Below are 23,853 nucleotides of genomic sequence, written 5' to 3'. Positions count from 1 at the left end.
TGCCTGATTGCCCCTTCCCGCCCCGGCTGCAACTGAGCCATGGCGGATGGTGGCTGGCGACGGGCCCCAGTTGGCGGCATATGACAGCCAAGGCAGCGGCTGTAGGGTCTTAGACCAAAAAAGTTACTTTTCCAAGATTTGCTTTGCTGGAAAAATGTAAATTACTAAACAGAGATTCCCGCATCAGCTTTAGGACAGAAGTTTATTATAGTAGTGAAACATCACTTAAAATAGCTAATATTTATTTAATTAGAACAAGTGGAATCTTCCATAAAAAGACTGTATAATAGACTGCTTCTGCTTAGGCTTCTTGACACTCCAAGTTTTAAATCCATGTGCAGTCCACTCCTCAAAGATGCACTATGGACATACTTCTGCCTAATCTCAGCTCCATTAAGATTGTGGATTTCTCTGCTGATGGATATATACTGTTTTCACTGCCACTCAAGAAAACATTTTACAACAGCAGTTTTAAATGATTGATGAAGAAAGTGACATATTTTGGTTTACCATTTTTATCTGTACTTCCTCTCCTTTGTTTGGCCATTCCATTCTCCTTTCCACCTAATTTTTCCCAACCATACAAAGAGGTTACCTGCTTGTAACCATAGTTCTTCTCCTGGTCCTCTTGTGAATTCACTCACACAAATGGATTGTTCTGCGCCTGTGCTGAATGCCTCAGAACATTCTAGAGCTTAAAAGTACAAAGTTAGTGGGATGTGGGTCTGATGGCAATTTTTAGAATATATATTTTAATTGCATTTTAATTATTTTGCCCTTTTATTTTGCCTTTTTATTGTATTTTAAATGCTGTAAGCCGCCCAGAGACCTTCGGGTAGTGTGGGCGGCATATAAGTTAAATAAATAAATAAAATAAATAAATGTTCCCCTGTGGATCACATGCTCCACCCACCCAAGATTCCCCTCAGTTCCTAGAATTTGTCCGCCGGGCAGAAGAATCATTTAATATAAACCATGATAGACAGAGGGGAGTATGGATGGGATGTGTGAATTCACAGAGGACCACTAGAACTATGATTACAGATAGGTAACCTCTTTTTCTTCTTCGTGGCCTCTGTGAATGCGCACAAATGGGTGACTGGCAAGCTTCACTTACCGGATGGATGGTGGGATGTCACGGTAGGAAGGAGGCCAAAACAGCTCTGCCAAATCCAGTATCACTGCGTGCTCTCACATCCAGATAGTAGTGCCTGACAAAGGTCGATGGGGTAGACCATGTTGCAGCACGACAGATGTTAGGTATCTCGATTCCACACTGGGAAGCAGTAGATGCTGACAGCGCTCTAGTGGAATGTGCATTCAAATAATCAGGAGGTGGTTTACCTGATAGTTCATATGCCAGGGAAATAGTTTGGACTATCCATCTGGAAATGGATTGTGATGAGGCTGGGCCTCCCTTGTGAGGTCCATGGAAATATATGAAAAGTCTGTTAGTTTTCCTGAAAGCCTTAGTTCTGTCAATATAAAATGCAAGAGAGTGTCTTACGTCTAGCATGTGGAGCATGTGCTCTTGAGTGATTGGTGGTGATGGGGAAAACGATGGTAATATAATTGGTTGATTTAGATGAAATTCTGATACAATCTTGGGCAGAAAAGAGACATCAAAATACAAAGTCACTTTGTCTGGATGAAATTGGATAAAGGGTGGATCAGAACGAAGAGCAGCAAGCTCACTGGCTCTTTTTGCACATGTTATAGCCACCAGAAAACATGTCTTTAGAGAAAGCAACCTAAGATTTGAAGAGGCCATTGGTTCGAACGGTGGGCGCATGAGAGCATTAAGCTATTTGGTTGATGGGCAACAATGGCTGATATATGGACTTTTAAAGTGGAATGAGAGAGTCCAAATTCGAAGAGATGGAGTAAGAAGGTAAGTAGTGTCTTCAAGGAAACAGATATTGCAGGTAAGTTATTTATTTCTCTAAAATTAAGGAAGGCTTTCTGCTTATTTGTGTATAGAAGCTGAATTGATGGTATTCGCGCTCGATACAAGATGCGCTTCAAGGCAGGAGTCTCCTCCAAGCTGTCAAGTTCAACAATGGGAGGTCTGGATAGTAGACCATCCCGTTGTTTTGAGTTAGGTTGGGAACTGGAGAGAGTCTAAACAAGTCCGTCAACATTGATCTGAGGTGAGTGATCCACAGTTGCCTCGGCCACCAGGGAGCGAAGAGGATCGCATTCGACTGAAAGTGTTGGAGGCGGATAATTGTCCGTTGTATGAGTGGTATTGGTGGGAATAGATGAAGTAATTCCCTGTTTGAATCCGTCATGAACGTGTCCCCGATGCAGTTCTCGTCTGCTCTGGCTCGAGAGCAAGACACCGCATTTGGCATTCGCACTCGAAGCGAAGACATCGATGGTAGGTACTCTCCAACGGTGACAAGTTGATCGATAATGGTCTCCTTGAGGGAATGCTCGTGAGTCCTCGATGTCATACGGCTGAGATGATCTGCTATGCAATTGTTGTCTGTGAAAATATGTACTGCAATAGGGAAGATGTGATGTTGGTAACACAATTCCCACAGGTCGATGGCTAGATATAGGAGGGCTAAAGAATGTGTTCCTCCCTGTTTGTTTACATAATATAAGGCAGTTGTATTGTCTGTTGCCAGTTGCACATCTCGACCCTCAATGATTGGAAGAAAGGCATGGAAAGCTCTGATGATCACTAAGAGCTCGAGATGGTTGATGTGAAGTGATTGTTCTTGTCCATAGGCCATGAATTTTGTGATCAAGACAATGTGCTCCCCAGCCAGATGGGCTGGAGTCGGTGGTGACCTGCACTGTTGGATGGAAGAACAGGAATGGTCATCCGGCACGGAGGTTTGACATTGAAGTCCACCAAGTGAATTGACTGGCTAACTCTGGTGTCACAGTCAATTTCATAGATGGGTGATCTATCACTGGGTTGAATAGTGGCAGGTACCACAATTGGAGTGACCACATTTTGAGTCGGGCATGCTGGATTACCGATGTTGTGGACGCCATGAGCCTGAGGTGGTGTTGAACATGATGGGCTGCAATGGACATTTGAGACTGAAAGAGGCAAATTTACTTCTTTAACCTTATAACTCGTTCCAGGGGGATGAAAGCCCTGGCTTGCATGGAGTCAAAGAGGGCTCCGATGTAGGTGACTGTCTGTGCTGGTTCGAGATGAGATTTTATATAGTTTACTTTGAGTCCGAGGCTCTGAAGTGTGTCGAGCATGATGGTTGTAGATCTCATGGTGTTTTGGTACGATGTCGTAACTATCAGCCAGTCGTCTATGTATGGGTAAATGTCTATACCCTGAAGGCGGAGATGCACTGCAACTGGTGCCATGCACTTCGTGAAAGTCTTTGGCTTTGTGGAAAGTCCAAATGGTAGGGAACAGAATTGGTACACAATGGAATCAATGGGACTGATTTCGATTCTGAAAGGATGATGTCAATGGTGGTAGACCTTGAAAGGACCTGTCAACTGGTTGTGATCTGAATTGTCGATATGGCTAGAATTTCTGATACGACTGTTGTTGAAATGATTGTGGATAGAATTGAGTCTGTCTGTATTGAGGTCGTTGGTATTGAAAGGATTTTTGGTTGGTGTATGATCTTACCATTTTCCGTATTTTATAAAGGCTTTTCATAGTCTCGTCTGTTTTCTTATTAAAGAGACCTGTGCTGTCAAAGGAAAGGTCTTCTATCCTTGACTTGGCATCATAAGACAGTCCAGTGGGTCTAAGCCAGGTGTGTCAGCGCAACGCTATCATGGATGCTAGGGTCTTGGAGGCGGGGCTCTGTTGCAGTGCTGCCAGTAACTCCAGAGAAGAAGCTCTCTGGAAAAAACTGGAACCGTCCGGCCCGGGATCCCCCTTTTGAAATGGGCATCGAAGGAGAGTCTAGGAGAAGTCTCTCTAAAGCAGATGGTGAGCGGCAGAAGGAGAAGAAAGGGAGGCAGACCTGGACTTCTTCCCTCTGAAGAAATCACCGTGCACGGACCGAAGCGGGTGCCATTTCTGGCACTGAGCCGCGAGGAACCCTTTACCGGGGGAGAGGAGAGCAATCAATTTAAACTAATAATATATAACAAGTAAGTAAGCCGAAGCCTCTGATTTATGAAACAGCCTCATTAAGCTGAAAATAAGAATGAAAATATTTGGCTGAAAGAAGAAAAGCAGCAGCGAGCTTATCTTATCAGTCTGACTTAAAAGCAAAACTAAAGCTTCTCCAAGTGAACTCTTAAAACACCAGGCTGATTCCAAAGCCGAGACAGTGAGTCGGAAAAATAAATCTTATGTTTCTGGAAAAGAATCCCAGATAGTAACACCATCTGACTGGTTTTAAGAGACTTGAGTGTGGTGAATGCAGTTTGGCTGGGACATGTTTCTCTCCGCCTTTCCCTGGATTTTGTGAACTGTAAATAATAGAATTTGGTGGTTCTTGGGGGAAGAAGGGAGCTGACATGGTCGACTAGACTAAGGAGTATCGAGGGGTTAATGAAGATCGCAAGACAGGCTTCAAAGGCAACTAGTGGACAGTTTGAGACTTGGTGATTGTTGTTTTGTTTGTCGGATTGCGGACTGCGTGTGAGTCTGATAACAGAGCTTGCTGAACTCAGGAGAGGAAGGAAAAAAAACTGTGCCATGGTTCTATTTGTCTCTGTATCTGCTAGGTTAAAAGTTAATCTTACATTATAATATTTGGATAAAGATTGGAGGGAGATCTAAGGGGAGGTCTATAATGAGGGGTTTGGATTGTTGATAAAATTGTGGAAACTGTGGAAGGATATCTAAGGGGTGATTATTGTAGTTAAGGGTATAGTACTATCTATACAAACCCCAAAGCCTGAGCTGGACTTCAGAAATTCAAGAGAACAAATGGAGACTTGCTCTGTTCAATCCCAAAGCTCTGGAACAGTGGTACAAGAAATAGAAAAGGAATGGCAGATTAATATGCAAAGGATAATAATAGGGTTTCAGCAAGTGAATGAAAGTCTTAGCAAAATAGAAGATTTGATGAAAAGGATGAAAGAGGGGAGTAGATGGCAAACAAAACTTAAATGAAGCTGTACAAACTTTAGAACCGTCTGTATTAGGCATGACTCCAGGTAACATAAATGGGATAGAGAGTTACCCAGTGACCTATGCAGCTTCCAAAATTAAAAAGCATTATGTCAAAAATCTCAAGGAAGCAGAGATACTGAAACCAGAGAATCTTATGGTGAAAATATGGGAAGTGAAAAAAATGGATATTCTGTCAGATGGGCTGAAAGACTGTTTAATTCAAAAGGAAACTCAACGATGGGATGTACGGTATAAATGGCAGCAGTTACCAGACAGTGTTGGAGTAACATAGAATAAAATTAAAATTAAATGATAAGATAAAAGCAGGAGGAAATAATATAGTCACTAAAAATCGGTCAGAAACACGCTCTATTCTTCGGGAGATCCGATCAACACGGTGGAAAAAAGGAACTGAGGGGAATCTTAGGTGCACAGAGCATGTGCTCCACAGGGGAACGTCCCACTAACTTTGTACTTTTAAGCTCTAAAATCTTCCAAGACATTCAGCGCATGCACAGAACAACCTATCTGTGTGCATTCACAGAGGCCACAAAGAAGTACAGTACATTATCTTTCCCAGTTGCCAAGGATCTTTTCTCTGTTTGTCAGCATTCATGTTTATCTTAGAACTGCAAAACAGGAGAGGGCCTTTTGGATCATTGAGTCCAGCCCTTGACAAGGAGGTGCAGTGTGAAACTCAACTCCCAACCTTCTGGATCCACAGTCAGATTCCGAAACCACTGACCTATTCAGCAGTTCACTGAGATATTCAGCAAACTGTTACAGAGATATTTTCTGCAGTCTCTAAGGGGAGTATATGCAAATGTCAGGGTTACATTGAGTTTGCAAAAAACAAAAACAAAAACAAAAAAAACCCTGGGTGATATACTTTTTTCTAATTTCACATAAGCAAATCTTAATAATTATTAACAGCTACAGCTAATTAATTACATGTACCATCTTAATTAAGAAGTTTGTTTTACTAAAAACAACAATGGGTGTTCTATGCGGCAGGCGTCTATTCTCAGAGTCAATAAGCTCAGCAAGACTTATGCTAAAATATAGCTTTTGATTAGTTGTTCAAGAATGAAAGCTTTCACATCCCCTTGTAAGATACACAAACCTACATTAGAGAAGATCTAAATAATGATGCATACATGCCAAGTGTAGCAAATATTATGTACAGTATATCTACAAATACAGTAACTTAAAACAGATCACAATATGCAACATGTTATGTTCCACTTTCAAGCTTCTTGTTCAATGCAACCATTATTACAACTATGTCTCTGCAGCAGATCTTATACAATATTTCTAAATTGTTCTAAATGTAGTCATATTAATGTCAACACCAATAACTTTGTATCAAATATGCATGAATAGTCAATAGTTGTCAGCAATGCAGTTTTGATGCCACGTAGGTCAGTTAGATGCCCTGTTTATATCTGTCTCCCAAAACCATAAAATATGTCAATTTTCCACAATTTGTTTTGCAAATTGTTCTGTAAACATTAAATAAAGCTGCCAGCTAAATTAAGTTGCCTTTTTATTTTATGGCAGAAGGGCTATAAAGCTAACAAATGATTATTTGGATTTTCTACATCATTACCCTGGTTTACTTTTCTATTTTAAATTTGTAGATAGGTTAATTCATATTACTTTTTCCAATATAAGCATGAGGTCTGACATCATTAGATAGCTGATTATCTCCTGCTCCCTTAAATTTCTACACCCACTCTTTCCTTTTCACTCCCATACGTGGAACTTCCTTCATGAAGTGGTACTCTCCTGCCCCATTCTTCAAAACCAAACATAAATTTATATTTATCCATAATGTATTCAGTTTATATATATTCTTAAATTGTCATTCCCAATTACAAGCATATTTTAAGTATATGTGTAACTAGATTTCCCACAGGTATCCAGTCCTGATTTCTCCAAAAGCAAGGGCTCTTGCCCATATTATGTCAGGTGCCCTGCATGCCATAGATGGTTATCTAGCCACCCCCCAGCTCTCTTCCGTGCCCGCCTGCCCCCAAAAACTGCCCTAAAAAGATGTGGCCTGGAACTTAGACAATTCAAAACAAACCCAACGTTAGAACCAATTAAATTTATAGTGTCAGAGTACTTTTTAACTACAGCATTTTACTTGATGAACCGCAATACTTGTTAGCTGTCTTTAGCACACTGGTAGAAAGATTATAAATACTGAGAATAAATAAAAATAGTGATTGTTCTTTATGAGAAAACAGAACTATCATAAGAGAAGGCAAAGAAAATCAAGTCAATTGTTTGAGCAATTCATTAAAGTGTGTTTGTAAAAAAGGACTCACTTTATTTCATACTCACTTAAAAAGAGAAAAAGTCACTTAAGAATTAGAAAAATAACACTGTCTACCAGATTTCAGCAAAGCTGAACACTTACCTATATAGACCCTCCTGCTGTATCTCTGCATCAGCAGCAGCACAAATACATGCAGTGGAATAAGGTTGATGATGAAAACATAACCACCCCATGCAGAAACCTGTTAGACATAAATACAATACAACATAATTCTATTTTGCAAATAATAAACAATAGAGAATCATAGAAGACAGCTTGTAAGAACCTCAGAAGCTCTCTGATCTAATACTGTACCAACACAGGAAACAGGTAACCATGTAACCATGGTTCTTCAAGGGGACCTCTGTGAATTTACACCATGGGTGATCAGCATCTGTGCGGAGCCTTGTTGGAAAATTCTAGAGCTTCTGTGGTAGCAAAAAAACACATTAGAATAGACCCCCCCATCCATATAAGTACCTTGGCGCCAAGACTCTCCCTTCAGTTACGTCAACCGTCTGAAGAAAGAGATCCGCATGGTGTGACAGTGGGAAGGTCGGGTGGGATGTATGACTCACAGATGTCCACTCAAAGAACTACAATTACAGGTGAATAACCTGTTGTAGTTCTTTGTTTCCTCTGTGAATCACACAGTGGGTGACAAACAAGCTGTCTTACCTGGAGGTAGGGTGTTACGCCAAGGTGGAAGCCAAAACAGCAAGTCCAAATGTCACATCAGACTTCTGTCAAACATCCAGTCTGTAGTGTGGGATACAAGTAGATGGTTGTGCCCATGTAATCGAAGCACAGACATCTGGAAGAGGAACACCCTGGAGGAACACTGTAGAGGTTGCAAGCACTCTGGTGGAATGAGGGCGAATCACAAGAAGGATCAGCTGTTGAGCCAGCTGATATGCAAGGTGAATGGTAGAAGCAACCCAGCGAGAAACTGTTTGTGAAGTTACCTGGAGGTTGATGGCTGACAAAAAAGTGCAGTGAATGCTGGAAGGGTTGTGTATGAGAAAGGTAAAAGGCGAGGGCTCTTTTTGACATCCAAAGTATGGAGGAGTCGTTCTTGAGTGGAAGATGGTGATGGAAAGAAAAGAGGGAAGGACCAAAAGTTGGGAAAGATGAAATTGAAATACCGCTTTAGTGAGAAAAGAAATGTCTACAAATAGTTTGACTTTATCAGGGAAAAACTGTATATAAGGATAGCCATGCTGCAAATCACTTGCTCGATGAGCTGATGTGACTGCTACAATGAAGACTGTTTTGAAAGTAAAGCGAAGGTCCGTTGAAGCTGATGGCTCAAAATAGGGCCTAGTGAGCTGATGTAGGACAAAGGTCAAAGACCATTGCGGAGAAGGTGGATGAACATCTGGGTAGGTGTGTGATTAACCTTTTAGAAAGAATTTGAGTGTGGGATGTCGGAAAAAACGCGCCGCTGGAGAAGTTGTCGATTGGTAGGAGACGACTGCTGAGAGGTAAACTTTCAGAAAGGAAAGGGAAAGGCCTGTAGATTTAAGATGTATCAGGAATCGGAGGACTGTGGAAAGAGATGGGTTGATGGCAGGCAGGGAAGCGGCTGTGGTGAAAGATTGAATTTTTTCCAACTTGTACAGATAGGCTCTTCTGGTTGAAAGCTTTTTCACTTGACAGAGGACATCCATCAAGGAGGCAAAATCCTCGAGGAGGCAGAGCTTGACTGCAGTCAAGCCAGCAGCACCTGGCAAACGGCTCCCGGGAAAAGTTGGAACCGCCCGGCCTGTCGTCCCTCTAGAAAGGGGGGGACGGAAGGGGAGGCCAGGAGAGCTCATCCTGAAGCAAATGGTGAGACCAGAAGGTAGAAGATTTGGCAGCAACTGGGTCTCTCTTCCCTCTGAAAATTCACCCACAAACAGACCGGAGATGGGAGGCCATTTTATGGCAGAAAGCTGCACGAAACTCCACCCCCAAATTCCCGAGGAAGGAGAACAGAAATACAGCCGAAAATACACAACAGCAAAGTAAGCCTTTGATTTATGAATAACCTCATTAAGATGTAAAAGAAACTAAAGGGAAAATACCTGACCAAAAGGAGAAAGAGGAAGCAGCAAGCCGTGCATGCCAGCTTGTGTTTTTTTTTCAAAGTGAACTGATTGATAAACAGCACGTTTATAATTAGCAAGCTAGCTGAAGGTCATTCAGATACACAGTGAGACGGAAAAATTTTGTGTTTCTGGAAAAAAATCCCAGAGGAAATACTACTCAACAGGGACTAAATTTTGTCAATGCTGTGTAATCTGGACTTTTCTCACTAGTGTGAGTGGGACTTTGAAAATAAAATCTTGTCTTTGGAGCAGGAGGTATAAGCTTTTGGGAATAAAAAACAGGCAATGAATCATCAGTGTGGCGACATAGACTGAAGAGCAGGAGAAGCCAGGACTAGAGTCGAATGGGACTTTGATAACAGAAGCGTCTTTGGTTTTAGAAGGAAGAATAAATCTATGGGAGCAACGGACAGTAAATTTTCAGCTCATCAGCAAGAGGAACTTAACAGAATAAATAGACGGAAGACCTAAGAAAATCAGGTCTGGAGTTATTAAAGGACTACGACGTGTTTTTTGTTTGTTTTTGTTTTTTAGTTTTTATTTTTAACAAGGGGGTGACAAAAAGGAAAAGGGGAATTGAGGTTAATGGGGAAGAGGAGAAACAATAACATACTAACGTCCTTTCTATACCTATTGCCATATAAAGATTCCAAGTTACTCTATTTACTCTTTTCTGCCTTCCAGGTTTAAGTTCTCATTTCAATATATGCTATTCATGCGCTGCCTGTTGATTCAGTCCACTTGTAGAATAGGTCCCATCTTTCTGTTGCCTTTTGTAAAGGACAGTCCTTCATCACTTCTGATAAAATGTCCATTTCCGCTGTTTCCCGTATCTTCTCTATGAAATCTTGTTTCGGTACCATTGGACTTTTCCAATTTTTGGCATAGAGAATTCTGGATGCATTAACTATGTATATAACTATATATTCCTTTGACTTATCTATGTTATTAGGTATCATACTCAATAAAAACAGTTCTGGGGTTAATGACACCTTACAGAGCAATATTTGTTGCAGCATAGCATGTACTCTTTTCCAATACTGTTTCGCTTCTCTACATGACCACCACATATGATAATAGTTTCCCACTTGTGCTTCACATTTCCAACACAGGTTTGATACATATGTATACATCTTCGACAGTTTTTCTGGAGTCATATGCCACCTATAAAACATCTTGTATATATTCTCCTTAAAATTAACCGATCTTGTAAGCTTTATATTTCTTTGCCATATTTTCAACCACTGATCAATATTAATATTATGCCCTATGTTTTGTGTCCACTTAATCATACATTCTTTAACCAATTCATCTTGCATTTTAATTTCTAACAGATAGTTATACATTTTCTTAACAATTTTGTCTTTTGAACCTAATAAAAGCTTATCAAACATTGTTTGTTCTGAGTAGAAACCTTCTATTTTTGTCTTTTGTATGTCTAGATTCCAGCTGTGCTCTGGACCACCAGTCTATATAGATATGCTGTGACTCTAGCTCTTCTTTAGACCCTAATTCACCATCCTTTTAAAATAAATCTTGGTACAGTATCTTAAAAGTTTTGCTTTTGTCATGAGATTAAATTGTGTAAAGGCCTCTATAAGTGACACCCATACAGGTGTTTTGTAGTAAATTTGTTGTATAATCTTTCTCCACATTCCCAATAGAGCTTTTCTTATCATATGTAAATTAAAATGCTTTTGCTCTTTATCCTTTTTATACCATAGATAAGCATGCCAGCCTAATTGTAAATTGTGTCTTTCCAAGTTAAGTAATCTATCATTTTCCAAAGTTATCCATTCTTTTATCCAATCTAAAATACAGGATCTATAATACATAACCCAATCTGGAAGACCAAAGCCACCCCTCTGTTTAGCATCTTGCATTGCCTTAATTTTAATTCTTGGGTTTTTTCCTTGCCATACAAATTTCATGATTATCTTATTAAGTTCTTGGAAAAAGGACTGTTTTAATATGATAGGAATTGTCTGGAATAAGAATAGGATTTTTGGCAAGACGCTCATTTTAATCGTCGCAATCCTTCCCAACAACGATAATTGTAATTTATCCCATTTCTCCAAATTGTTCTGTATCTCCTTCATCAATTTCATATAATTATCTTTAAATAATGTACTCGTCTTCTTTGTAATTTGTATCCCTAAATATCGAATTCTCTTTTCCTCTTGGAAGTTCGTCTTCTCTATTAACTTCTGCCGTTCTTGTTCTCTTATATTTTTAGTAAGTATCTTTGTTTTCTTTTGGTTTATTCTCATTCCTGCCATGTCACCAAAGTTTTTTTAACATTGTCATCAGGTCTTCTATTGAATGCACTGGGTCTTCCAGTATAATGACTAAGTCGTCTGCAAAAGCCTGAAGTTTATAGATTTGGCCTTTTACTTTCAATCCTTTCAATTCCTTTTTATCTCTAATTTGTTCCGTTAATATTTCTAGAGTCAAGATAAATAGTAGTGGAGAGAGTGGACACCACTGTCTAGTACCTTTCTGTATTTGTATTTCTTTCGACAACTCGCCGTTAATTCTCACTTTTGCCTTTTGTTGGGTATATATTGCTTTAATTAGCTTCAAAAATCTTTCTCCAACTTGCAGTGTTTCCAGCAAATATATCATAAAATTCCAATCGAGATTATCGAAGGCTTTCTCCGCATCCAAGAATATCATGGCCATCTGTTTTTCCGCGTGTGCTTCATAATATTCCAAGGAGTTTAGGACTATCCTTATATTATTTTTCATCTGCCTTTTTGGAAGAAACCCAGACTGATCTTGATGTATTAACTGAATTAAAATTCAACAACATGGACTGAAGCGACAATCTCTCTCATCCATAAGGAAAATACAGAAGGTAAAGAAATTCAAAATTATAGGCCGATTTCATTGTTGAATGTGGACTATAAAATATATGCGACCATCTTGGCAACTAGAATTTTTTTTGAGAGAGAGACTGGCTCCCTGTTTGATGTTTAGTCTGGACTCTCTTTTGGTTGAACCATGTGGATTTTGATAATATTGCTATAATATCTGGGCAAAGAGGGGAGGACATACTTAGGGGAGGTTTATGATGATGGGTTTGGTTTGTTGGTAAAATAGTGGAATCAAAAAAATATTATTTATACAAACCATATGTATTGGAAAGATGGAAATGACCTCCGAAAATGTTAAATATCAACGGTTGGGAATTTTGCCAGATAAAGAATGGCTGGTTACCATGCAAATGACAATAACAACAGGATTTCAGCAGGTAAATGAGCGTCTCAGCCAGGTAGAAGACCTGATGAAAGGGAAACCATCAGAGATTAAACAACAGTTAAATGAAACTGTAATAACTCCAGAACAGTTTTTATTGAGAGTGATGCCAGGTAACACAGATGAGATTAAGAGTTACTATGTGAGCTACCCAGCTATAATAGTCAGAAAAGATGTTAAAAATCAGACTACTGTCCTGGATTTTATCTCCCCAAAACTGGAAGAAAATAGAGGCACAGAAACAAGAGAAGGGTACTGAGAAAATATGGGAAATGCTAGAAATGGATATCTTTCCAGACAGACTGAATGTACGTCCAAGACAGAAGGAAATTGAAACAGGGGATGTATTGTATAATTGGTCTTGATTTCTTGATAGAGTTGGAATTAGATTTAAATTAAAACATGACTATAAGCTGATATTTAGAGGATAACCAAACAGTATATAGATATATAAAAAAAGAATACAAAGTTGTTTTTTGCATTGAAAAATGAATAGATCAGAGGCATGTATACCTAATATGAATAGAGTGGATGATTGTATATTCTGCGTTCTCCTATCCTCAAAACCCTTTCCCCATCCCTTACACTTCCTTTTACCTTTTGTATTCCCTACCCTATTCCTAGTAGTTTAAAAATTTAAAATTATTTTTAAAAAAGAGGCAAAATCTTCCACGCTGCCAGGTGCAGAGCAGGCAAGTCTCGATGAAGTATCTGGGAGTTGTTCTGCGTGAGAAGGTGAGGCAGATGGGGGAGGTGATAAATGTCTGATGATAGGTTGTGCAGGACTGGGAACCAAGGTTGTCTTAGCCTCCAGTTAGCTAAGTCTTTTCTCTCTCTCTCTCTCTCCTTTTCTTATTCTATCCCATCTTGGTACTCCTTTCTTAAATTAATTGTCTTAATATTGCAATTGTATTTATATGATTATATATTCTTATATTGATTTATTTTATGTTGTAAGCAGCCCCGAGTAGACATGGTCTAGAGGGGCAGGGTATACATTTAATAAATAAATACATAAATTGGGTTTGTCCTGCTGTAGACAGACAACTACCGCATTTCCCGTGTATGACCCCTCAATGTATAAAACGACCCCCTAATTTTGATCCTTGCTGGAGGTGGAGAAGTTAATGGGCAACTTCTCCTTCACTTCCATCTCCCCTGCTGCTACTGCTCCCTCTGCTGCCTGCCCGATCAACTCCTCCAGTGCGACTGCTTCGCCTCTGCCACCTGCTGCCTCTGCCACCAGTGGGGACAAGGTGGATGTGAGCTGGAGGTGAGCCCCATAAGTTCCACTAGAGGAGGTGATCAGGCGGGCAGGAGAGGCAGCAGCAAGAGGCGCTCAAGCACATGACTGCTCTTTTGCCTCCATCTCCTCCTGCTGCTGCTGCTGCCTCCACCACCTGAGGTGACAAGCTGTGAGCTCTGGAGGAGGCAATTGGGCAGCGGCAGCAGCAAGAGGCGCCTGAGCACACATGAGACTGCTCCTTTGCCTCTGCTTCCTTTTGTGTATAAAACAACCCTCAATTTTTCCTCTATCTTAGGAAAAAGTGTTGTTTTATACATGGAAAAATACGGTACTTTGTGGAGGAGCAGGAATGGTGTGAAGAGGTGAGAGTCCTGTGCCAACGGCCGATGAACGCATCTCCCTGGGAGTGTCTGCCAACTCCAGCATGGGAGCAATAGTGCCTGCACTTCCGAGTCTCTTGTGAGGCAAAGAGGTCGAGAGTTGGCTTGCCCCACTTTTTGCAGAGGTGGAGGAAGATCGTTTGGTCCAATTCCCACTCGTGAGGTTGGGAGTTTGTACGACTGAGGAAGTCTGCCAGGTCATTGTCCTGGCCTGTAATGTGTAGAGCTGTCAGGCAGATGTGATTAATTAATTAAATTTCAGTCCATTCCTATGGGAAAATGTACCTCGCAAGGCGAAAATATCTTCATCTTGCGGGGCACCAAAAAACTCGCAAGACACTTTCATCTTGTGAGTTTTTCATTGCCCGAGGCATTCGTCTTGTGAGGTACCACTGTATTAGAAAGAAAAATATTTAGGAATCAAGAGTAACAAAACTCTCTTTCACTTTTAACTCACAGAAGCTAGAAGTACAAGGCTCTTAAACGTGGTGGTTGAAAGAAACTGAAGGGAGAGTTTTGGTGCCAAGGTACTTATACAGAGGGGGTGGGTCTATTCTAATGTGGTTTTTGCTACCACAGAAGCTCTAGAATCCTCCGACGAGGCTCCGCGCAGATCACCCATGATGTGATTCACAGAGACCACAAAGAAGAACCCACAGTTAGGGTACCCTGACAGAGGGCCATCCTTACTACCCTCCAAGATAGTCCATTTCACGGCAAAATAGCCCTTCAATGAAGACATTTTGCTTAATGTTTAGTCAAAATCTTTAAAAATCATTTTAATCCTATCCAAGCGAATGGATTCAGCAGAAAGCAAGTTTGCTGCATCCCCTCTATGACAGCCCTTCACAAGGTAAAGATGGCTATCATCTCTCAGTAATTTCATTTCCCGACCATACATACCCCTTGTTCTCAACTATTCTTCAGAAGTCTTGGTTTCCAGATCCTTTATTATCTCTGTCAACTACCTCAGGATGGATACACTCAACTCAACATAATCCTCTGATTATGCTATTGAATAGGACACATTTGGATTTTGGAATAAATTCTACTCTATTAATAGTTTCCTTAAAGAAATGGAAGACACTGAGACCATTATATTACTGTAAAGGAAAAGGTTAGATAATGGCACATTTCATTGGCTTGTGTGAAAAACTGCCCTTTGACTCCTCTCTTCCCTGAACTGCTTTAACTTTAGTTGTGTAACTTTAATAAAAGGAGCCCAAACATGGCTTTCATCTCCTCCTTCCCCTACCCATTATCTTTTTCCTTCTGTTTACAAGATTATACCCATATGGGCTTCAACTGTTTTATAATTGGTAGAGCACCTAGGAAATTTTAGGTACTTCATAGATGAAATCAATTCATTGAGTTTGGTCAGAGACTAGACTCTGTGTGGCTCCATGTACAGGAGGTGCTTCAACTTAATTTTAGCTGATTCTTCTTTCCCTTTACTTACACCACATGCCACCACATTCAACAAGGATCCCTAACCATCCATGTAGCATTTTGAGAGGCTGAAGAAGTTGCCTTGGGGAGGAGGATGCATAAAAGTTTCAGTTGCACCGAAATCTGGATCCTTATAATTAAATGCTTGAAACACATTAGTTATTTGCTGAATTACTTATATTCTAGATGAATTCTAAGTTTTACTTATCAACAACAAAACAAGCAAAACATGTGCTTCTAACAATTTTCTGTTGAAAGCAAATGAGAAAAGAATGAACAGATTTACAAGAAAGCATCCATCACATCAGTGACCTGGTTACATATGGCAACAGAAATAAATGTATCATTTAGATGAAGCCGCTTTTAAGGGGAAAGGGTATTGCTTCTCCAATACATGTAAACACAGATACAGACTACTGGGATGAAATACTTAAGACAGTCAAAAAGCCATTGTGTGGAACAGAAAATAAGTTATTTATTGTTGCTTTCTGAAACAAACACTACACCCAACACCCCTCTTCCACATCAATAATTCAGTACAATCTGATCAGAAACATCAGGCAGACCCAACAAGTTTAATAACACCAAAATAGGTGCAAATTCATTGTCAATCGGCAGTGGTCTGGAGCATGTTTGACATAGGTCAAGAAAAGGATAATCTGGAATGTGAAGGAGAGGACTGTCTGCAGGAAAGCAAACTCTTACTTAAAAACACTTTACAAATCAATTTCTCCTTTCTCTAAGACTGATTTCAGATCAGTGGAAGCAGTTAACACTAAAGTATAGATCTCCTTGCAGAAAGAGATTAAATATTTCATTTCACATTCTTTAAGTTGTATGTTCAAGAGCCTTACTGAGGGACAGCACAAAGACATGAACCACAAGTCCTTGCTACAAGCACCTACCAAAAATACAGAATGAAGATACACTTTCCATCATGAGATGCAATAGTAACCTATGACACTCAGCCTAATTTCAAAAGCTTTTAGAAGGATCAGTTCAGACCTTTTATTTGTCCCTCCACAGGCAACCAACTGGGTGGAAATAAAGAGGAGACAGAAAAGGGGTGACCTCCATCCATTTTGGACTTTGCTCATCACCAGTGTACAGTCAGCAAACAAATACTCTAAAGAAACACTGCTCTCAAAAGAAAAGTTTCCTACCTTTGTGTGTGTTTAGTCGTTTAGTCGTGTCCGACTCTTCGTGACCCCATGGACCAGAGCACGCCAGGCCCTCCTGTCTTCCACTGCCTCCCGGAGTTGTGTCAGGTTCATGTTGGTTGCTTCGCAGACACTGTCCAGCCATCTCATCCTCGGTCGTCCCCTTCTCCTCTTGCCATCACACTTTCCCAACATCAGGGTCTTTTCCAGGGAGTCTTCTCTTCTCATTAGATGGCCAAAGTACTGGAGCCTCAGCTTCAGGATCTGTCCTTCCAGTGAGCACTCAGGGTTGATTTCCTTTAGAACTGATAGGTTTGTTCTCCTTCCAGTCCAGGGGATTCTCAAGAGCCTCCTCCAGCACCACAATTCAAAGGCATCAATTCTTCGGCGGTCTGCTTTCTTTATGGTCCAGCTCTCACTTCCATACATCACGACAGGAAAAACCATAGCTTTGACTATTCGGACTTTTGTTGGCAAGGTGATGTCTCTGCTTTTCAAGATGCTGTCCAGATTTGTCATCGCTTTCCTCCCAAGAAGAAGGCGCCTTTTAATTTCAGGGCTGCTGTCTCCATCTGCAGTGATCATGGAGCCCAGGAAGATAAAATTTGACACTGCCTCCATATCTTCCCCTTCTATTTCCCAGGAGGTGATGGGACCAGTGGCCATGATCTTAGTTTTTTTGATGTTGAGTTTCAGACCGTTTTTTGCACTCTCCTCTTTCACTCTCATTACAAGGTTCTTTAATTCCTCCTCACTTTCTGCCATCAGAGTGGTATCATCTGCATATCGGAGGTTGTTGATATTTCTTCCGGCAATCTTAATTCCGGCTTGGGTTTCTTCCAGTCCAGCCTTCCGCATGATGTATTCTGCATATAAGTTAAATAAGCTGGGGGACAATATACAGCCTTGCCGTACTCCTTTCCCAATTTTGAACCACTCAGTTGTTCCATGACCAGTTCTAACTGTTGCTTCCTGCCCCACATATAGGTTTCTCAGGAGACAGATAAAGTGGTCAGGCACTCCCATTTCTTTAAGAACTTGCCATAGTTTGCTGTGGTCCACACAGTCAAAGGCTTTCGCATAGTCAATGAAGCAGAAGTAGATATTTTTCTGGAACTCTCTGGCTTTCTCCATAATCCAGCGCAAGTTAGCAATTTGGTCTCGAGTTCCTCTGCCTCTTCGGAATCCAGCTTGCACTTCTGGGAGTTCTCGGTCCACATACTGCTGAAGCCTACCTTGGAGGATTTTGAGCATAACCTTGCTAGCGTGCGAAATGAGTGCAATTGTACGGTAGTTGGAGCATTCTTTGGCACTGCCTTTCTTTGGGATTGGGATGTAGACTGATCTTTTCCAATCCTCTGGCCACTGTTGAGTTTTCCAAACTTGCTGGCATATTGAATGTAGCACCTTAACAGCATCATCTTTCAAGATTTTAAATAGTTCAACTGGAATGCCATCACCTCCACTGGCCTTGTTGTTAGCCAGGCTTTCTAAGGCCCACTTGACTTCGCTCTCCAGGATGTCTGGCTCAAGGTCAGCAACTACATTGTCTGGGTTGTCCGGGATATCCACATCTTTCTGATATAATTCCTCTGTGTATTCTTGCCACCTCTTCTTGACGTCTTCTGCTTCTGTTAGGTCCCTCCCATTTTTGTCTTCTATCATGTTCATCTTTGCGCAAAATGTTCCTCTAATATGTCCAATTTTCCTGAACAGATCTCTGGTCTTTCCTTTTCTGTTATCTTCCTCTATTTCTTTGCATTGTTCATTTAAGAAGGCCCTCTTGTCTCTCCTTGCTATTCTTTGGAAGTCTGAATTCAAGTTTCTGTAACTTTCCCTATCTCCCTTGCATTTTGCTTCCCTTCTCCTCTCTGCTATTTCTAAGGCCTCGTTGGACAGCCACTTTGCTTTCTTGCATTTCCTTTTCTTTGGGATGGTTTTCGTTGCTGCCTCCTGGACAATGTTACGAGCCTCTATCCAAAGTTCTTCAGGCACTCTGTCCACCAAATCTAGTTCCTTAAATCTGTTCTTTACTTCCACTGTGTATTCATAAGGGATTTGGTTTAGATTATACCTGAGTGGCCCAGTGGTTTTTCCTAATCTCTTCAGTCTAAGCTTGAATTTTGCTATGAGAAGCTGATGATCAGAACCGCAGTCAGCTCCAGGTCTTGTTTTTGCTGACTGTATAGAGCTTCTCCATCTTTGGCTGCAGAGAATATAATCAATCTGATTTCGATATTGCCCATCTGGTGATTTCCATGTATAGAGTCGCCTCTTGTGTTGTTGGAAAAGAGTGTTTGTGATGACCAGCTTATTCTCTTGACAAAACTCTATTAGCCTTTGTCCTGCTTCGTTCTGAACTCCAAGGCCAAACTTCCCTGTTGTTCCTTTTATCTCTTGGCTCCCTACTTTAGCATTCCAGTCCCCTAGAATGAGAAGAACATCTTTCTTTGGTGTCAGTTCTAGAAGATGTTGTAAATCTTCATAGAATTGTTCCATTTCAGTCTCCTCAGCAATGCTGGTTGGTGCATAAACTTGGATTATTGTGATGTTGAATGGTCTGCCTTGGATTCGTATTGACATCATTCTATCATTTTTGAGATTGTATCCCATTACAGCTTTTCCCACTCTTTTGTTGACTATGAGGGCTACTCCATTCCTTCTACGGGATTCTTGTCCACAATAGTAGATATGATAATCATCTGAGCTGAATTCGCCCATTCCTGTCCATTTTAGTTCACTGATGCCCAGGATGTTGATGTTTATTCTTGCCATCTCCTGTTTGACCACCTCCAGCTTCCCAAGGTTCATAGATCTTACATTCCAGGTTCCTATGCAGTATTTTTCTTTGCAGCATTGGATTTTCCTTTCACTTCCAGGCACGTCCACAGCTGAGCGTCCTTTCGGCTTTGGCCCAACCACTTCATTAGCTCTGGAGCTACTTGTACTTGTCCTCCGCTCTTCCTCAGTAGCATGTTGGACGCCTTCCGACCTGAGGGGCCCATCTTCCAGCATCATATCTTTTAGCCTTTTGTTTCTGATCATGGGGCGTTCTTGGCAAAGATACTGGAGTGGCTTGCCATTTCCTACTCCAGGTGGATTGCGTTTAGTCGGAACTCTCCACTATGTCCTGTCCGTCTTGGGTGTCCCTGCACGGCATAGCCCATAGTTTCTCTGAGTTACTCAAGCCCCTTCGCCACGACAAGGCAGCAATCCATGAAGAAGCTTCCTACCTTTACACTAGACAATCTTTGGAAATCAACCATACCCAAGCAGTCTCAGGTCACAAACATTTTCAAGCAAGTGAAGTATTATTTGAGTTTTGCTCCAGTATTTAATATGCTTTTAATAAAGGTTTTTGGATTGTACCAATTAAGAATGAGACCATTACACATTAACATTCTACAGACACAGGGTATGTGAGAGCCAGCATTGTATAGTGGATAGAAAAACTCAGAAAACCTGGGTTCAAATCCTTGCATGGCATTGGTAACTCAGGTGGTAAGAGGTAACCCACTCCTTGAATACCTCACATACCTTGAAAGCCCCATTAGGTTGGTGGGGGCTAGTATCTTGCTGTGCATCTCTGCCTATTCAAGAGGAATAACATCAATGGCAGACTGACACTGAAGAATTTATTTCCCAGTTCTGGGATACATGTGACTTTGTATCATTGCACATATATCACTCACACTCTAAAAGGAAGACTTTAATTAGGAGCAATTTACCAGTGATGCCACTCCTGTTCCACAGAATGAGTTATACAGCAAGATACTGGCCTGTAAACGAGAAGTGACTGAAAATATATACAGATTAAGGGGTTCACTTACCATGTAGAAATAAGATAGGCAGCAGCATATGGTCCAGAAGACTGATCCAGTTTTCACAGACTTCACCTTAAAAAAGTCACTTGAATGTCATTAGCAGTAGGAAAAAATCAAACACATACACATATCTAACAGGCGTGCTGTTATAAAAGCATACACTGCAACTATACAATGATTTTGGTTGTTCTCTGAATACACTGACATACTTTACTTTTTAGATTAATTACAAGAAGCCTGCAAAGGACAAATGTGACCTTGCTGATCATAACAAAAATCAAGATACACACTAGCGTTATATCATTATTAGGCCAAATCAAAGAGGACATAACATGTGAAAGTTCCAAGGTTTCCAAATCTCTCAATCAAGTCATTTCACAATACAGCAATGCAACCTTTTACACTGATAGGTGAAGTAACTGGCAACAGCCCCGGAAAAACAACAACACGTGAGCACTTTTAACTGGTTGTTAAACTGCTTTTGTCTGATAATCAGAAAGACGCATCTATTTATTTAAAATATTTCTATCCCACCTTTCTCCCCCAAAGGACCCAAACCAGCTAAAGATATGGGTATACATAAAATCCAAAACACATTTAAAGGAAAATGTCAAAGAATTCATTGCATTAATAGCAGAACATGAAATGCATTAAATTTCAGTAGTTACTTACCCACAAGTAGTATGTGAACTGCAGTGCAAAAATAGCTATCCCTTCATTGTCAAAAGATCCTGCAACTGATCGTGATATGTAACCTGGTACTATAGCAATAAAACAAGAAGCGAGAAGTCCTGCTCCCTGGTTCCACAGTTCTCTGGTAAGCAGGAAAGTAGATATTGATGTAAGGCCGCTAAAAACTGGTGCTAGAAACACACATACATCTCTTATGTGGACAGTTATGTTAAGCATATTTAAAATCCAATGTATAAGGCCAGCCGTCACCATCAACCCTGGGTATACCTATGAGAGAGATGGGGGGGGAGCAATTCAGTACACTGTACACCAAAGATGTGTCCTTTTTCAATTTTTATTGAAGACTCAAAATATCTTGTGGTAAGAAGATCCTGTTACTTCAGCAACCAATATAAAAATCAAACTACAGATTAAAAACCCAAGTAGAAAACAGTTCCAAGTATTTTGAAAACCTTTAAGTTAAAAGCCAGCACCCCTAAGACAATTCACTGCTTAAAGGCCTGCCTGAAGAGGAAGGTATTTGCCTAACTACAGAATGAATCAACCTGGCTTCTCAGGGCATTCTGTTCTAGGACAGCTACTGAGAAGGTCCTCTCTTGTGTCTTCACGAAATGAGCTTGGGAAAATAGTTGAACACAGAGAAGGGTCTCCCAAAAACACCTTAAAAACTTAGTAGGTTTATATGAGGTGATACAATCTTTCAAACAGCCTGGACCCAAGCTTTATAAGTAAAAACCAGCACTATGAATGGCCCCAAAAACAGACTAACAGCTAGTGAAGCTGTTGTAATAAGGAAATTACATGCTCCCTATAACTAGCACCAGTTTGGCTGCAGCATTCTCAGCCAGCTAAAGTTTCCAAACTCTCTTCAAAGACAGCCCCACATAAAGAGCATTGCAGTAATCCAAATGGGATGCAACTAAGGCATGTATCACCACGGCTAGACTGTAAAATTTGTTCAGCTCAAAAGAGGTCTATGGGGTACAAAATCTGATTAAATATAACTGCCAGAATGAAACTGTTCTCATTTATCTACTGCATTCATTTGCTGAAACAGCAGCAGCATCAAATTTAAGATTATACAGGCAGGAATAATTCTAATACAGTGTAGCTTAATATACCAAAAATATGGCCCTTCCTATGACAAAAGGCTCTGCCAAGGGGGCTAACTATTATTTGAAACTACCATATATGCAGTACTGGTGAACACTGTTACTAAAGCAAACATTATACTTTACAATGTAGCAGTTCAAATCAGAACAATCAGAATTTTAGAAAAAAGAATAGACTGATTTCATTAAGCATTTTATGGACAATACAGTACTGTATATATTTTATTGACTTGCAGCTTGTAATTTACTCAAACAACATTTCTTAGATTTATAGAAGTTAACTTCCTTGTGAGGCTACATCAAGACTTTGAGGCAGGTGACATCAGATTTCTACATTGTAATGAGAGCAATTATAACCTTCTACAATCTTATAATTATAAAGGATAATCCCCTCTAAGCTTCCTCACACAAATGCTGTAGCAGCCAGGTTGGGGTTACCACTAAAATTTTCTCCAGAACTAAGAGACCCTGACACTGGGCAGGTGCAGACCCATAAATGCGATGCATGGAAATCATGATGAAGAACATCTGTTTTGAATGAAAAAAGGCTTTTGAGCTATGCAGAAGCTTTTTAATAGTCAATTTCATATATTAATCACACATTTAAACTAATATACACTTATTTAAAATGGTGTTTACTGTTCTAGAATTAACCATTCTAGTACTGAACAATATTTTCTGCCCCATGCTCTTTTTAAAAGAGAAGCAAGACTGAAATGAGACACCAGATTCATCACTACTTACCATCTCTTCCCCTACATATATAATTCCCCCATATCAAAGGAATATTTAAAACTTATATAATTCTCCTATATCATTCACCTATATGAAAGGAATACTTAAAACAGACATTGTATGCAAGCACTCTTCTCTCACTTTGGACATTAAATTAATGCGAAAGCAACTTCACTGTCTACAGTTGCAGGATTGCCAATTCCTTGATCTGAGTTTTTGTTTTTTGTTTTTTCCAACTATGGGAGTACAGAGGCTTTAACTCTATCCAAAACCTCTTGTGCTTTATAACTGTACAAAATCTGCTGTTTTAGGAGATTTCTGGTTTTGGACACTGTTTAGCTATTAATAAGTAGCATCTATCATTTCACTTGCCTCTATGGAATTACTTCCACTGATCAACAGGATTTCTACAGGGAAAGATCACTTACTGTAACTATAATTACAGACCTAGATTATTTGTCTGGGCAGGGCTTCATTCAAGGAAACTTCTAAAGCTAGACTAGAATTTTCATAAGAGCCCT

At 40.3% G+C, this 23,853-nt stretch overlaps 1 protein-coding gene across 1 annotated transcript in view; it reads right to left on the bottom strand.

Moving 5' to 3' along the window:
* STT3B (STT3 oligosaccharyltransferase complex catalytic subunit B) overlaps window positions 1-23,853 on the bottom strand; it is a 69,727-nt gene that overhangs the window by 30,382 nt on the left and 15,492 nt on the right. The window contains exons 3-5 of the mRNA XM_020799495.3: window positions 21,465-21,752; window positions 20,799-20,864; window positions 7,488-7,587 (exon numbers count right to left, since the gene is read on the bottom strand). Coding sequence (XP_020655154.1) covers window positions 7,488-7,587; window positions 20,799-20,864; window positions 21,465-21,752 — 454 coding nt within the window. The remainder of the gene's footprint in view (window positions 1-7,487; window positions 7,588-20,798; window positions 20,865-21,464; window positions 21,753-23,853) is intronic.

This window comes from Pogona vitticeps, chromosome 6 (assembly GCF_051106095.1).
Source record: "Pogona vitticeps strain Pit_001003342236 chromosome 6, PviZW2.1, whole genome shotgun sequence".
In the NCBI taxonomy this organism is placed as follows: Eukaryota; Metazoa; Chordata; class Lepidosauria; order Squamata; family Agamidae; genus Pogona; species Pogona vitticeps.
This window is presented reverse-complemented; position numbering and strand designations above follow the sequence as displayed.